The sequence below is a fragment of the Schistocerca serialis genome, chromosome 3 (assembly GCF_023864345.2).
Source record: "Schistocerca serialis cubense isolate TAMUIC-IGC-003099 chromosome 3, iqSchSeri2.2, whole genome shotgun sequence".
Classification (NCBI taxonomy): domain Eukaryota; kingdom Metazoa; phylum Arthropoda; class Insecta; order Orthoptera; family Acrididae; genus Schistocerca; species Schistocerca serialis.
The window spans coordinates 762,280,545-762,298,366 of record NC_064640.1 but is presented as its reverse complement, the minus strand read 5'-3'; the positions used below and the strand labels follow the sequence as shown (position 1 = coordinate 762,298,366).

The window sequence follows — 17,822 nt, the reverse complement described above, 5'->3', positions numbered from 1 at the left end:
TGGATTAGGTATGTTAATGATATGTAGCCAGAAAGCTTAAGCCCAGGAACTTTAAAAAAATCATTTTGTGTACACAACACTGTTGGACACTTTTTGCTCAATGGTAAAGACAGCACTTCAGCTTTAGAGGAGAATTATATATAAAAAATCACTTGTAACTGTGGCAAACTCTATAAAGGTAAGTCTCCTGGGACAATATGCACCCATTTCAAGGGAACCATGGAAGTTGGAAACTTAGGGAAGGAGACACTACTTTTGCAGACCACCTGCTTAAAGAAGGCCATATTCACAAGGTGCAACATCAAGTATTACATCATATCCATAAAGGAAGGAAGATGAATTATCTTGAAATAATGAAAATTAATAAACATATATTCATCTGCTCATGCTTAGTACTGAATCACCAGACATAGTTCCCTTACTCACCACTTCTAACTGCAGATGTTCTCATAATCCTATCCAGGACAAGTTGTGAACTATGCCTCTTACTCTATTGCTCAATTTTTTCCCTTTTTATTGCCCTATTAAATTTACTACGTATAATCACAGCTGCTTCATTTACCTGCTTAATCGCACTAGTATATCTTATCTGTTTGTAATCTTGGACCTGTTAAAGACAATAATAGTTTGTTCAGCCACTCCATTGCAACAAGCCACAAAATTTAATTGTTCATTTATTTTCTTGCAAGAACAATTGTTGTAATTTGTTATATCATTAATTAGTTAGTGTGTCACATATTGTATCTTAGTTAAATAATCTGATATCACATTTTGACTGAAATAATTCCTTTTATTTTATTCTTAAATCAGTCATTAAAAATTTTCAACTTTGGAAATGGAAATACTCTGTAGATGCACTAGTTTAAAATCTTTGATCCTATGAAAAGTTCACATATTTATCCTTGAACCTGATGATGGTGTAACAACTGAAAACAAGTTTGTGGGATAAATAATAAATATCGTAGACTATTACGCCAGTGTTGTGTGTGTTTTCATTCATAAGATGATATCTGAGTTGAAGATGATTGCTTGTTGAGTTGGAACAAGGTTCACATTCCCATGTTGTCTTCCAGAACAGGCTTTTCATGGTTTCCTTATATCACTTAAGGCAAATGCTGGAAAGATTCCTTTGCAAAGGGTGTTACCAATTACCTTCTCCGTCATTGTCCTAATCAGTATGTCTCCACTTATTATATCCTCCTCATTGATGAGACATAAAATTCCACTGTTCCTTCTATAATTTCTAAGGACAGTTCATTTATGCAAAAAACCCACTGCATTGGAATAGTCTCTCTCCACTCATTAGTTTCTGGATAAATAACAGTAAACATCTTGTGTTGCAACTGTATTTAACACCTGTATCACATCAAAATTTCAGACCCAATTCATCAGTAGTCAGAAGCCAGAGTTGTGAAGTTGTACAGTGTGGTGGAGAAGAATTAAATCAAGATGCAGAAGCTGAAACAGTAATTCCTCCTTTGAACTATCTACAGTGGAGTAAAAAACAACTAGCTTCTGAGTACAGAAGTGAAGTGTCAAGTCTTGTTGAGAGTGGCCAAGGAACAGAAGATGGTAAGTCGTAAAGAAATAATAAACCTTCAACCTGCATGATATATTTTAATTAAGTGTAGCAACTGTGAAACAAAGGGATTGATTGACCTTACCAAAATGAACATTTACTTTGTCCTGTGATGTAAGGATGTTGTGGCATGTGATGTCATATGTGTGCAAACAGAGATAGAATGAAGCAGTGGCAATATTCATTTTGCTTCTGTTTTATTTTCTGGAATTCAGGTTGTAGTGCAGACTGATTTGTACTGTATCCAGTGGAATAGGTTGGTTTGGGCAGTAACATTTTGGTTTTGTGTTGATAAAGACAACAAAAACATGACTATAAAATTATAGTTTTGGTAACATGTTGATATGATACATATTGTAGTTCAAGGCCTGCAGATACATAGTGTAGCTCAGCGTCTATATGTTCAGACAGTGGAAAATAAAAGATGGAATAATGGCAGTATTATGAAAAGGATAGACCGCTACTCACCGTATAGCAAATATGTCAAATCGCAGACAGGTACAGCAAAAAGACTACTAAACATGTAACCTTTGGCCAGAAGGCCTTCTTCCAATATAGACAATATGCACACACACATTCATGCAAACGCACTTCACACATGTGTGACCACTGTCTCTGGCTGCTGGGGCCAGACTCAGTCTCAAGCCAATGTATGAGGGAGACTTTTTTCTGGTGGTGATCATGATGGTGAGGGAGGGGTGAAATAATGAGAATTACACAGATAAATGTTTCGTTTTTTAAAAAACAATACATAACTGCATAATCTTCAAAACAGTGTCTGATGAATGCAATGCAGTTGTCCAAGTGTGTCTTTAACAAGCAGTGGAAATAGTTATTAAAGTCATCGATATGTAAACAGTTTTTAAAGTCATCCATAACTATTTCCTGAGGCACTTTCTATCATTTTTTCACCTCTTCTATGTCCTGAAGATACTTCCCTTTTTTCCTCTTCATTCTAGGGAACAGGAATAAGTAGAAAAGGAATATGTCCAGTGAAGTAGGGTGGGTACAAAACTATTCTCATTTTGTTTTGGTGCTATAACTGCATGACCAGCAGCACTGTCATGGAGAAGGAACAAATAATTTGACCACCACAATGCAGGAAAAGTTTTTTCCATAGTGCATTGTGCAGTAGTTTTAGTGTTTGGTGGTAATAATGTGGTAATAATGCTGGTTACATGTCACAAATTAGAAAACTAATTCATTCTGGAATATCCCCGTCATGTAATAGAAAAGAAGTGCTTTTGTAATTGGTTCTGTTCTGTTTTGCTTTATTTGGTTATGGTGATGAAGCTTTCTCCCAGCATGCCTGCTAAAGAAAAGTGACCATTTTCATAGCTAATCTGCCTGACAGGAATCAGAACTTAATGTTAGAATATTGTCCTGTTCTACCGTCATCTGCAAATTGCTGAACACATGAATCAGCATTCTGATCTGACACTTCTTCTGGGATGACAACTGGCAACTGCAAACAAGGTTAAGGGGAGGTAACTGTTGGGAGAAACGAGCACTACAGTTCCCATCACCTTCCAGAAAATAATTTATTTACATGAGTACAAGATGACCCTGAATATAAGATGACCCCCTGCTTTTTCCTTGAAAAAAATTATTTTTAACATAAATTTTTAATATAAAAAATTTAACATTATAGCTGTTCTAAATATTTCCTATTTGTTGATTGTCTACAAACTGATAACTCAAAGAGAAATAAAATAAACAAAAAGAAACAGTTTAGATTAATTTTTGTCTTCACCTCCTTTTTTCCTTACAATCTAAGACAGTTGTCTGTGGTATCACTGTTTTTAATTATCATAAGTTACATCATCACGGGGATTGTTATATTCATTTGTAGGTCATTTGGCATTTCTTTCTTCCTGACATTCCGCTGATAGATTGTAATCTTCTGAAGTACCCATAGCATTTGATATGCAGGATCTTTTGACTCCTTCTATGATAAACTCACATGAGATTCTGCCCCAGGCTATAAGGATCCACAGTGTCATGTTTCCACGAATTATTACCAGATCTGTGTTGTCCTTTGCTATCAGATCCTTAACGTCTTCCACTGAAAGAGTCCAGAGCATGGTATTCTGTTCCAAACAATGTTCAACATTGTCATTAGTCTCTATCAATTTTCTAAGATAAGAACTGCAGGCAATTTTTCTTTCGTTATCATTTTCCTGTGAAGAAGCACATACGTGTGATCAGCTTCCTTCCATCTGCTAATGCACCCAGCATTTCATTCCCAGAACTTTTAATGCCCTTCACATTGACAGTAACATTTGATTGTGTATCAAAATAAACAGGCACCTGATTGGCATTGCCCATGTAGCCTAGCAAATTGTCATTTTCTTAGACTGATTATGCAATGCTGATATTCAAGAACTTCTTAGTCATATGCTATGGGAAGTGGCTGAGCTAGCGTTGTTCTGTGTCATAACGTAATAGCTTAAAAGTTTTTTGGGCATAATGATGACAGAAAGCCTAATTATATTCCCAAGAAAAAGTGTGAGATGGAGTTATTGAGAAATTTCCTCCTCTTGAGCTTCTGAAATTTCTTGCTCACTCAACAAATGTGATGTATTTGTGACAGAATTACAGAAAACTGTGAAACTTAATAAGTACACTCACAAAATTACATCAGTGCAATCACATTGGCTCAGCCATTCACAACAGCAGCTGTTATGTTTGCTAATGTTTCTTCCAAAATAATTCTAGAAATTGACAACAGAAGGCTGCACCAGTCAAGGGGCAGGTCGTGAGACGTCCATACATTGTTCTCATATGAAATTTGTCCAGTTTTCAAGTGACAGGTGGTTCACACATTGAGAGAATCGAGACCCAATGTATATTCAGATGCAGTCTTCCTAATACAAAGTTACAGCCCAGGCTATATTTGGGATTCCCCTGCAAAGTCTTAAGGCCTTGCCACTTGTTTATTCTCATGCACAAATCAGCATTTGCTTTGAATTCCATGATGCATGCAGTTGGAAAATTCTTCTTCATTTCCAGCGTCTTCATTCAAATAATTTCTCATGTTATCAGTAAGCCTCCTTGTTTGCATTTCTCTTGCACATACTGAACAATCCACTGCTCCAAATCCTTTCCTGCTTTGGTCCCATGAAAATTTGATGTGTAGAACTGTTATTCTTTAATTTATTCTTCACCCTAACACCAGCTACAAACATTCACTTCTGCGATGCCAAATTTTCTTCCTGCTGTACAATTTTTTGTGCCCTCAGCTTAATGAATCACCAGTACTAATAATGTAAGAACAACATTGTATTGTCTGCATGAACCAATTGCAAATTGCAGACTCATAAATCCACATTTCTCCACAGAGTCATGGCTGTAATTGGCATCCATGATTGATTGCTACAATTTACAGTTCCTACAGCACTGTCAATATAAGCAAACTGAGTGACAACCCAATACATAGTACTCTAGACCCCCTATAGCTGAATCAGCATAAATTGTACAACTTCACATTAATACTATAACCAACCCTGAAAACCAACAGTGCTGTAGAGCAGTAGCAACTTCAGCACCATTGTTGAAAATCATGTTTTATTTGTTGTGCCACGTTTCACGTATTCTGAGCAAACATGTTTTTATTAGCATTAACTTATCTACTAGGTTAAAGTCTAGATCAGGGTCACAGCCAGTCATAGTGATGTGTGTCTAATGCTCAGAGGTTGGCAACGCATAAGTCGCACGTATCAGTAAGATGATAGTTTCACCTCACCAATGAGAAGTGAGGAAAAATGTGTTTATGTATACAAGAACCAGTGAACCTTGTAATTTTGCATATCACAAATATTTGGCTGTCTCTTACAAATATATTGCAGTTCCTGAGGTTGTAGGTACAGTGAAACCTGAGAACACAACTGGTTTTTCCCCCCCAAATACATAGCTGCTTTTGGATCTATATTGATGTGAGAATGTGATGATATTCCTTCATCTCTTGCTTCCAAACATGTTTTCTGCCTGCAGCTCTCTCATTGGCTGCATGGAACTAGCAACTGACACACCCCCTTTCATTCCCATCATACCTCATTATGGTGAGCATTGACAGCATTGGTACATCAAACACATAAGTATGCCATGGTCCCTCTCTAGACTTTTACCATCTACTATAGAAATATGTACTGTTGTGAAGCATTTGTCCAATTTTAAAGTCAGTTCAATTCTGACTGCAAATGGATTCAGGCAAACTGCAGTTTAAACATGGTAGATGTTCATAAAAAGCTAAGGTACGCTGTATACATTCCCATGGGTGGCAGTGCGATGAAATTTGCTACTTGCTCATCACTCTCCTCATCACATTGATTCCAATTCTTAGTCAGACAGGTGTCATTGTTCCCCCTCCAACCCTCCCACATTCTTCAAAATTAATTTGCATGTGACCTCAGCTATGAAAGCTTAATCTGTAAATGTAAGATGATCTGTATATTAATCTATTACACAACATAAAAATGTTGAACTCAGCGGGAATAGTTTGATCTACAAGTGTATGACAACCCTGTATTTTTCAATTGACAAACTGAGGTAAAATGTTGTCTTATAATCAGGTAAAGATGGTCATTTTTGTGACTTTTCAGTCCCTTCTTGTATAATTTATGGAATATGTTACTTCATACCTGTAATTGTCCTTTATTTCTTGAGCCATTTCCAGAAGGAGTGAAGGAAAAATGACTGCTTGTATTTCTCCATACATATTTTAATTACTCTCATATTTTTCTTGTGGTCTTCCATATATACTAAATATATAATGAAAGGGGGAAGGGGAGAATATTAGGATGTAGTGAAAGTATTAGTGTTTTATACTCGGTCTCAAATATAGGTTATTTTAACTTCCACCATCATTTTGTGAAAAGAACATCATATTATTTGGATAGTATCATTCATAATCAAATTGTTATTCTTTTCTATACTGTAGAGTCACAGTAGTGTGACCACTTGGCAGAAGGATGAATACATGCATTTTACAGTTTGGATCACTTTGGGATATGCATGAAGAGTGTCAGTGAGGTTCTGGTAGGTACTGACAGGGATGTGGAGCCATGTTGACTCTAGTGCCGTGGCCAGCTGTGCTGGGTTTCTCAGTTGAGGATCCACTGCACATACAGTCTGATCGAGGTAGTCCCACAGATTCTCTATTGGGTTTAAACCCAGGGAGTTTGGAGGTCAGGGGACTAAGGTAAACTCATCCTTGTGCTCTTCGAGCCAACATGTACATTTCAAGCTGTATGACGTGTTACATTGTCCTGCTTGTAGATGCCATAATCCTGAATAGAACAAACTGCATTTATGGTGGACATGGTCCCCAAGGGTAGATGCATACCTGCATTGATCCATTGTGCCTTCCAAATTGAGAAGATCATCCAGGGAATGCCACAAAAACATTCCCCCAATCATTATGCTCCTTCCTCCACTCTGGACCCTTCCAGTGATTGTAGCAGGGTGTTTGCTGTCAGACGTTTCACACCAATTACCTTCTGTCAGATGGAGAATAAAACATGATTCCTGTGAAAAGGCCACCTGTCACTACTCAGTGGATATCCAGTTTTGATATTGATATGCAAATTTCAGCCTCTGTCACTGATGAACGGAGGTCCATACACAGCAAATGTTTGCTGAATGGTCTTTGAAGAGACACTATTGGTAGCTCCTTGGTTCATCTGGGTGGTCAGTTGCTCAACAATTGTGCGCCTGTTTGCTGGTACACATCTCTCCAGCCGCCATTCACCCCAGTCATTTATGGCCCGTGATGCACCACAGTTGCAAGAAACAATCAATGCCTTCTCTGCGTGGTAGCAATGGAAATATTATCGAAGAAAGTGCTGCCAAAGCAGAGTTACTAAACATATCCTTCCGAAATGCCTTCACAAAAGAAGACAAAGTAAATATTCCAGAATTCAAATCTAGAACAGCTGCCAACATGAGTAACGTAGAAGTAAATATCCTCGGAGTAGTGAAACAATTTAAATCACTTAATAAAAGCAAGTCTTCTGGTCCAGACTGTACACTAATTAGGTTCCTTTTGGAGTATGCTGATGCATTAGCTCCATACTTAACAATCATATACAACTGTTCGCTCGACAAAAGATCCGTACCCAAAGACTGGAAAGTTGCACAGGTCACACCAATATTCAAGAAAGGTAGTAGGAGTAATCCACTAAATTACAGGCCCATATTGTTAACGTTGATATGCAGCAGGATTTTAGAATATATATTGTGTTCGAACATTATGAATTACCTCGAAGAAAACGGTCTATTGACACACAGTCAACATGGGTTTAGAAAACATCATTCCTGTGAAACACAACGAGCTCTTTATTCACATGAAGTGTTGAGTGCTATTGACAAAGGATTTCAGATCGACTCTGGAAGGCTTTCGACACTGTAGCACATAAGCGGCTCATAGTGAAATTTTGTGCTTATCAAATATCGTCTCAGTTATGTAACTGGATTTGTGATTTCCTGTCAGAGAGGTCACAGTTCATAGTAATTGACGGAAGATCATCGAGTAAAACAGAAGTGATTTCTGGCATTCCCCAAGGTAGTGTTATAGGCCCTTTGCTCTTCCTTATCTATATTAATGATTTTGGAGACAATCTGAGCAGCCATCTTTGATTGTTTGCAGATGACACTGTCATTTATCGACTAATAAAGTCATTAGAAGACCAAAAAAACTGCAAAATGATTTAGAAAAGATATCTGAATGGTGCAAAAAGTGGCAGTTGACCCTAAATAACGAAAAGTGTGAAGTCATCCACATGAGTGCTAAAAGGAACTCGTTAAACTTCGGTTACACGATAAATCAGTCTAATCTAAAAGCTGTAAATGCAACTAAATACCTAGGTATTACATTTATGAACAACTTAAATTGGTAGAAACACATCGAAAATGTTGTAGGGAAGGCTAACCAAAGATTGTGTTTTATTGGCAGGACACTTAGAAAATGTAACAGATCTACTAAGGAGACTGCCTACACTACGCTTGTCCGTCCTCTTTTAGAATACTGCTGCACGGTGTGGGATCCTTAACAGATAGGACTGATGGAGTACATCGAAAAAGTTCAAAGAAAGGCAGCATGTTTTGTATTATCGCGAAATATGGGAGAGAGTGTCACAGAAATGATACAGGATTTGGCCTGGACATCATTAAAAGAAAGACATTTTTCATTGCGACGGAATCTTCTCACGAAATTCCAATCACCAACTTTCTCCTCCAAATCTGAAAGTATTTTGTTGACACTGACCTACATAGAGAAGAACGATCACCATGATAAAATAAGGGAAATCAGGGCTTGTACGGGAAGATATAGGTGTTCATTCTTTGATATTGCCATTTTTCCATGCAGAATATGCTTCAACAATGGCAGCACACAAACTGTTTAGAAGCTTAGCTGTTTTGGAAATGCTTCCATTCCTAACCCGAAAGCCAATGATCATGTCCTTTTGGATGTCAGATAAATCACTCCATTCCCACATTACAACAACAACTGCACTGTTTACCTTGTTCCCGCAACACACTTTATATACCTTCTCTGCTAGTGCTGCCACCTGCCGTCTGTGAGTGGTTGTTGCACTTTGATGTCGAACATAGCAGTGGTCACATTACTGTAACTTGATGATACTGTATGTATTTTAAATACAAGATCCATTTCTGCATCTATTATTCACATATATGTTCATTCATTCTATCAATCAAGTACTATTCTTAATTGATTACTGTAATAAAATGTTAACTGTCTTCGGTAATACACTCCTGGAAATTGAAATAAGAACACCGTGAATTCATTGTCCCAGGAAGGGGAAACTTTATTGACACATTCCTGGGGTCAGATACATCACATGATCACACTGACAGAACTACAGGCACATAGACACAGGCAACAGAGCATGCACAATGTCGGCACTAGTACAGTGTATATCTACCTTTCGCAGCAATGCAGGCTGCTATTCTCCCATGGAGACGATCGTAGAGATGCTGGATGTAGTCCTGTGGAACGACTTGCCATGCCATTTCCACGTGGCGCCTCAGTTGGACCAGCGTTCGTGCTGGACGTGCAGACCGCGTGAGACGACGCTTCATCCAGTCCCAAACATGCTCAATGGGGGACAGATCCGGAGATCTTGCTGGCCAGGGTAGTTGACTTACACCTTCTAGAGCACGTTGGGTGGCACGGGATACATGCGGACGTGCATTGTCCTCTTGGAACAGCAAGTCCCCTTGCTGGTCTAGGAATAGTAGAACGATGGGTTCGATGACGGTTTAGATGTACCGTGCACTATTCAGTGTCCCCTCGACGATCACCAGTGGTGTACGGCCAGTGTAGGAGATCGCTCCCCACACCATGATGCCGGGTGTTGGCCCTGTGTGCCTCGGTCGTATGCAGTCCTGATTGTGGCGCTCACCTGCACGGCGCCAAACACGCATACGACCATCATTGGCACCAAGGCAGAAGCGACTCTCATCGCTGAAGACGACACGTCTCCATTCGTCCCTCCATTCACGCCTGTCGCGACACCACTGGAGGCGGGCTGCACGATGTTGGGGCGTGAGCGGAAGACGGCCTAACGGTGTGCGGGACCGTAGCCCAGCTTCATGGAGACGGTTGCGAATAGTCCTCGCCGATACCCCAGGAGCAACAGTGTCCCTAATTTGCTGGGAAGTGGTGGTGCGGTCCCCTACGGCACTGCGTAGGATCCTACGGTCTTGGAGTGCATCCGTGCGTCGCTGCGGTCTGGTCCCAGGTCGACGGGCACGTGCACCTTCTGCCGACCACTGGCGACAACATCGATGTACTGTGGAGACCTCACGCCCCACGTGTTGAGCAATTCGGCGGTACGTCCACCCGGCCTCCCGCATGCCCGCTATACGCCCTCGCTCAAAGTCTGTCAACTGCACATACGGTTCACGTCCACGCTGTCGCGGCATGCTACCAGTGTTAAAGACTGCGATGGAGCTCCGTGTGCCACGGAAAACTGGCTGACACTGACGGCGGCGGTGCACAAATGCTGCGCAGCTAGCGCCATTCGACGGCCAACACCGCGGTTCCTGGTGTGTCCGCTGTGCCGTGCGTGTGATCATTGCTTGTACAGCCCTCTCGCAGTGTCCGGAGCAAGTATGGTGGGTCTGACACTCCGGTGTCAATGTGTTCTTTTTTCCATTTCCAGGAGTGTATCAGCATATAAAAGTTTTAAGAAAATTTTACAAGGAAAATATCATAAAACAAGCTGTGTGTTTTAACTGATACATTTATTGGACAGAAAAATTGGTAAGTGTATGTAGAAAAAAATTAGGAATTACTGTAATGCCTCCAAATACATAAGAGCAAACATTTTAATTTTTTGAAGCTTCTTAATCTTCAATTTCAGCGTAGTGCAAATAATTTTTTAAATCTTTGTGTCAATTCCTTATAAATACTATAGAAAACAATGAAATTTCTGATGATTTCAGGTTATGAGGGAGACAGCAGTGACTCAGCTGATGAATGTGATTGGCTTCAAGATATGGAAACACGCAGGCCATCACTTCCTAACTTCTGGTTAATTATGAAAGTAAATGAAGATGCTGTAATTACATACTTTCATTGCAGGTAGATATGGATGTGAATATTTAAATTTTACTTTTATTGTGTGTGACAGATAAGAATAGATCTAGAGCTAAAACATTGATATTATGACTCGTCAGAATTGTGAAGAGAGAGCATTATGTAAGGAGGACTGTGAAATCTATTCTTAAAGAGAAATGTTTACTTTGTAAATAGAGGATTTCATTACCTTGTACACATTATTGGCTTATATACAGTATTAGAAGGATATGAATTTGTCTTATTTGAGCCATAGCATGCATTTATGAGAGAATCATAAAATATTTTAGTGCCACCCTGTTCCAGTCTAACTAAAACATATTCTTCTTTTAGATTTAACGAGATGGAGAATGATAAAGTTAGAGCTTACAGAGATGTTCAGCGGAATATGATCAAAAATATTAAGGACTTATGTAAACTTGTAAATCAGACAATGTTGCTACAAAATTTACATGACACGCGAATGTGTGATCAGCTTTTGGAACCAGAAACTAGTGAAGATATATGGCCTTCATCAGCAGAACTTTCTCAATCATCTAGTCATCCTGTCAGTCGTTTGAAGTCTACTGATGGTAAGGAGGCTAATGCTACATGTATCTACTGTGCTCAGTCAGTATGAGAGAAATTACTGTAAAAAATATTATAATTTTAGATAGTGCACTGGTAGATTGTTAGATGTCTTTAGAAAACTGACACATTTACTTGTAATGTAATTTGCTTGATGTCTGACTGAATAGGTCTGACTGAATAGATATCAGACTTTGAATCCAAAGGTTCAAGACTCAATTCCTGTGTCTCATTGCTTCTTTCACCACAGTGATTTTGTGTGTGTGTGTGTGTGTGTGTATGTGTGTGTGTGTGTGTGTGTGTGTGTGTGTGAGAGAGAGAGAGAGAGAGAGAGAGAGAGCGCAGGGGGGAGTTGTGTTTTTTTTCCCCACCATGGTTTGGATTCCACATCAAACTGTGTGTATTCCCTGTAACAATGTTTTTCTGAAGAGTAACCACTAATGTCTTGTCCACATAAATTCATAGTGTTTCTGCATTTATCACATGCCAGGATTCAAAATATGTTCCCCTGCTTATCAAAATGTTCATGACATTTCAGGTTCAACTTTTCAGAATGAATTTCATTGCTGTCATGTCATATCATGTCATTGCATTAAATTAATTTCATCCCTAGTGATTCAATTTGTTTCAGTTCATGAGTTTAGATCAGATAGTCTCACTTTACCGATTATTATTAATAATATGTATGAATTCCCTCCAAAGTGTCAATAATTTAATATACTTTAGTTATCTGGAGATGGGCACAAATGCCCAAAACCGGTTAGGGCTCTCAAATAAAAACATTTTAAAGGTGTTTGTGGCTGGTTGCATTATTCACCAACAATTTGATATTCTGTACTTACAAATTCCATGTTATGACAATGACCAAATTTATTTTTAATAAATTGTAAATCACTCATTTTATATTTCAGATGGAACAGACAATGAATATCAGTCAAATTATTTAGATGCAACAACAAAATTTATGCCTGGATGGTTTGCATGTAATGTTGTTTGGGAAACTTATTTTTCCCTCCATCCTCGGTTGAAGACAGGCCCAGGAAAGCCTGCTTTGTCTCGTGGCATCCAAGCTCTGCGTTCTGTTCTGAACCGCTTTTCAGTTAATAATCGCAAAAATATGTTTGTTTATCAGGATCATACAGGAAATGTGTTTTATTTGAGGTAAATAAGCTTTCTCATATTTGTAATCAAATATTAAAAAAAAAAAAAAAAATCATGATAGTGATGATAAACTTATTTTTCTGTTTGCTTCACATGATTTTTTTCTTTTTTTTTTTTAATTACAGAAGTGTCACATTGCAGTGAATTGTAGAGATTATTTCTCATCGTCAAGATGACCCATTGAGTTGCAGACAGGCACAATGAAGACTGTTATACGTGCAGCTATCAGCCAAAGCCTTCCTAAACAAAGGAAACATAGACATATTCACCCAAGCAAGCACACCTCATGCTCACTAGACTGCCACCACTGACAGCTCCGAATGGAATGTGGCTGTTCCATTCCAATTGGAGCTGTCAGTGGTGGCGGCCAAGCGTGCATGAGGTGTGCTTGCTTGTGTGAATATTTGTACGTTTTCTTTGCTGAGAAAGGCTTTGGCAGGTAGCTGTATGTGTAACAATTGTTTGAAAAGTGTTACAAAGTTATTTTTCCATTTCATTGGACTATTACATTCATCAGTATAAGTAATTACAAATTACACACTATTGTTTATGTGAAGATTATCTCAGGATTCCAGCTTCACTGCATTTTTGAGAAGAAAGAGAAACACTTTTTGTCCTGAGGTCAAGCTACTCATGATGATGCTTACTTCGAGACATTACTTAATCTTTATTAGACTATTAATAACCAAAGGGGAGGGGTTATATAATGGGGAATGTGTGTAACTTGCAACTCTTGTAACATATCAATTACTGGCTAAATGTTAGTTGTCTGGTCTGACTCTGCTGTTTTCAAAGGAGAATGATGCCCACAGTATTGCATGAGTGTGCTAGTGCCTTTCTGAGAAGTTTGACAGGAAGCAGCACCTTACAGCAAGTATTTATGAGTGTTAACAGGAAATGACCAATTGTGAAGTGTCTGCATTCTGCTCTGGATGCAGATTGGCCAAATGGTGTGCACCTTAAAAAAATTTCACAGACCAGTTTTGGTAGCTCGCAAAATTGAGGATCTGCTGGCCACCCTTACAGGTGTAGGATGAAGTCGTGAGCCCGCTGGGATGGAGCTGAGGTTTTAAAAGTGTTGCATGTATCAAGTTGGGAGAGAGTAATCCCCAGTCATCGATAAAGCTGTTTTCCAGTTTTTGTGGAGAGATTTAATGAGCATGTATTTGCTAGGTGGGCAGAGGTCTTATATTAGATCATGGAGCCATCAGCTTGTTGGAGATATTGTTTGATAATGAGGCACACTTAGCAAGGTCTTATAGGAAACAGTAAATTCTATTTGTTCTGGTCTGGTGGAAACTTATGGTGTTTTTACATGTGCCATATACACAGTTATGACTATATTACTTTTACCCAAAAAACTTGGCCACTACAAATGCATTTTCTGTTTCTTGACCAAGTTCATCTTCTGTGCTGGAGTTTGAACATAGTCAGTATTGAAGTATATGCTGAAGAGTTTGGTTTTCTTCACAGTTACACTGAATATGGTCTTCATCAGTGTAACACCATCTTGACAAACTAAACTTTGATATGCCAACTTCAGATCTCAATTTGCTCAGGGGTTTCTAAGTCATCCATTTCTCATCATAGCCAGGAGGTAGAGTTTCTGAATGGGATGGTAGATCATAGCCCTCCATAGTTGCAACTGACCTTTTTCAGCATAGTTGCAACTGACCTTTTTCAGCAGTGCTTCTAAGTGCAGTTGATGTTCATAGGAAACTCGTCCTTGACTTCAGTCATTGCAGCTGCGGCTTGTGCCCATACAGAGCACATGTTCTTTCCTGCTCCACTTTTTTCCTTTCCTCATTTGTGGTTATTTCTCTTTGAACAAAATGTGGTGCCATTCATGCGAGGTGGTAAAACAATTCAACTGAAGTGGATTTCAAGCAACCTGTTATGATACTGCAGGTGTCTGTGAGAGCTATGTCCACATTTTGGCATGTGTTGAATTATACCAGACAGGACATACATACTCTGCTGCAAAATAGCATAGTGCAGTTGAGTTTTAGGTTGACTACCCCACTGTGATTCAGCCAGTTTCCATAGAAAATTGTTCCTGGTGGAAACGATTGACTAGCAGTTCATGCAGGGTTTTGTGAAAGGGAGAGATCTATCAGGTGTCACTCCTAAATAGTTTGGGGTCTCACAATCTGACCATACTATCTTTAATTTGTGACTACTTCCCCCTTTTCTCAAATGAAAAGCACCCGCTTTTGTCTTTCTGGAATTTGGTTTAAGTTGATTTGTGTTGTATTGTCTGGAAAGTTGTTTAATTGCAATCATGAGGGTGGCTAGAACAAGGTCATGGGCATACAAGAAGCTCCTCTTGTTGTGTTCTATGGTTTGGTGATTTGTGTACATCTTGAACAGAATTGCACCCAGCACACTCCCCTGCAGGATGCCATTTTTTTGTAGTCTCCATTGGCTGTGCTGATGTTGGAAGTCAATGAAGAACCAACAATTCTGCAAGAGAGTGGCAGTTAGCATAGGTTGGCTAAAATCCTTGGCCAGGTTGCAGACCTTGGCTAGAAGTAGTTGACTGACAGTGTCATATGCTGCTGGTAAGTCAGCAAATACCACTCCTTTCACCTTATGAGCTTCAAATCCATCTTCTTTAAACTGTGTGAGATTTTGCAGCTGTCCATACAGCTTGTGCCCAGTTAAATTCCAGGTTGCTGAGGTATAAGTAAAGTGTCAATTAATAGGCGATTTAGAATCAATCTTTCCAGCAATTTGTAAAAGTGACATAGTAGTGCAACTGGTCTAAAATTCTTTGCATTATTTCCTTCTTTGCCAGGTTTCAGCAAAGTGATAACTTGGCTCTTCCTCCATATCTTTGGGATTTGGCTTCTGCCCATACAGTTGTTGAAAAGTTGGAGAATCCATTTCTTTGTTGTTAACCCAAAGTGTTTAATTTGCTCAGTTCATATATCATCCACTCCAGGAGATTTTCTATTTTTGCTCTGTTTGATAGCCCTTTCTAATTCTTCCATGCTGAATGATGTGAGGCCACTTTTCTCCTCATGCTCTTTTCTTTGCAGTTTTGGTTTGTGTGATTTGTGGTTTGCCTTCCAGTTCAGCAGTAACTGATGTTCTGTTTGATTGACAATGGTACTATGAGCTGCAATGGTCTTGGATCATTGCTTAGGCATCTCAGAAGACTCTAAGCTTTATGGCTGTCTATTTTCAGATCCAAGTTTTCTATAGTTTGTATTCACTTATCCCACTGTGTCTTCCTTATAGAGGAAATGAGATTGTTCCCTTCTTCCATGGTCACTTCACTGAAAGGATTTTCTTCAAATAAGTTGCTGCATTCTGCGAGTAGGGTGGGTTAGTGTGACATAAGCCCAGGGTTATAAGATGTTCAACAGCTTCAAGAGAGAGGCACTTTAGAGCCATGGTAAAGGTGTCGTAGCAACTGGCTAGTGGTTTTATAGTGGATACTTTGGCGTCAAATAAGCCTGCAGATCCGGACTGGTCTGCCTTTTTAAAATTAAAACACCTCCAAAAATATGGTTTCTGAGGAGGTATAATGGCAGCAAATAATGGGCATATAATTGGCCTATGCTGTGAGTTGGATATTGTGGAACATACAGAATTTACACATTGTTGGCTAATATTGCTACTGGCAAATATGAGGTCAAGATTGTAAGCTTTCCTCCCCCTGCCACTGTTAAAAGATCTTGGTAGTTTTGCGTCATGGATTAAGGTCAGGTGGCTCAATTCTGCCCATTCTTGTACTGCTGTCCCATTCTCATCTTCATGATCACAGCCCCTAACAGTGCTATGGCTGTTGGAATTGCTGATCATAAACTGCACATGTTTATTTTGAAAATTGGATTGTTTGTTAACAGTGAATTCAGCACCAGACGGTTTATAAAGGCATAAAATGGTGCAATTAGCTGTTTCTGGAGTGAGAATTTCAATGCTGTTTTCCTCCATGATTGCTGTGGATACAGTCTGAATACCTGGGTGAACAAAGATAGCACTTCCATATTTATCATGTGGTATTTCAGTGGTGAGACCAATTCCATCTATTTGTGGTCTGTGCATGTGTTTCGTGTATGCACAGTATATGGTGCTGGTGTAGACTGCACACTTCTTGCAGCAGTTTTTCTTTGGCTAGTGTTATTCCTTCTATGTTAATAGTCATTAACTGTGACCTGAAACGGGCTCCAGTGTGGATGTTTCTGTTGTGAAAGGGCTAGTCATCATGCCCTGACATTTCCCAGAGTATTCCCAATTGCTTTTATTGTCCTGATCACAAGCATCGCAATCTTTGGGGACGCTCCTTTCTTGCACCTTGTGTTTTGTGTTTGGAGGAGATACTGTTAACTGAAGTGAATATTTTAATTCTGTCTGGGAGGTCAAAGTAAGGTTGGTGAGCCTTATTTAGCATGATAGTATCTGTGTAACTGTGAATAGAAATAATCTAGGTCTGCCATCAAACTTTTTGGAGGAATTTACAGAACAATACATGATGTGATTGGTCTCACACATCACATGATGCTAAGAGAGAGTGGACTGTGGTTCAGACTGTGATTGGAACTTAATTTGACACTACAGAAGCTCCAAGATGACAGATAAGAAGAAACATTTCCTTTCCAGATGGCCAAAACTCATGACACACAGAAGATGTTATGGCCATTCAAGTGGGCAGTTGTGATGTCTTCCCTCTACCTTTCATATCCTACACAACTAGTCTTTGCTTCTTTTGGAAGTGAGAGGAGTATTGCATGGAAATACTATTCTGTTGTTGTTGTGGTCTTCAGTCCTGAGACTGGTTTGATGCAGCTCTCCATGCTACTCTATCCTGTGCACGCTGCTTCATCTTCCAGTACATACTGCAGCCTACATCCTTCTGAATCTGCTTAATATATTCATCTCTTGACCTCCCTCTACAATTTTTACCCT

The 17,822-nt window shown here is 39.2% G+C and overlaps 1 protein-coding gene across 1 annotated transcript in view; it reads left to right on the top strand.

The window, feature by feature from the left end:
• LOC126471204 (KICSTOR complex protein SZT2-like) overlaps positions 1-17,822 on the top strand; it is a 525,225-nt gene that overhangs the window by 334,078 nt on the left and 173,325 nt on the right. The window contains exons 16-19 of the mRNA XM_050099318.1: positions 1,379-1,572; positions 11,048-11,186; positions 11,514-11,752; positions 12,659-12,908. Coding sequence (XP_049955275.1) covers positions 1,379-1,572; positions 11,048-11,186; positions 11,514-11,752; positions 12,659-12,908 — 822 coding nt within the window. The remainder of the gene's footprint in view (positions 1-1,378; positions 1,573-11,047; positions 11,187-11,513; positions 11,753-12,658; positions 12,909-17,822) is intronic.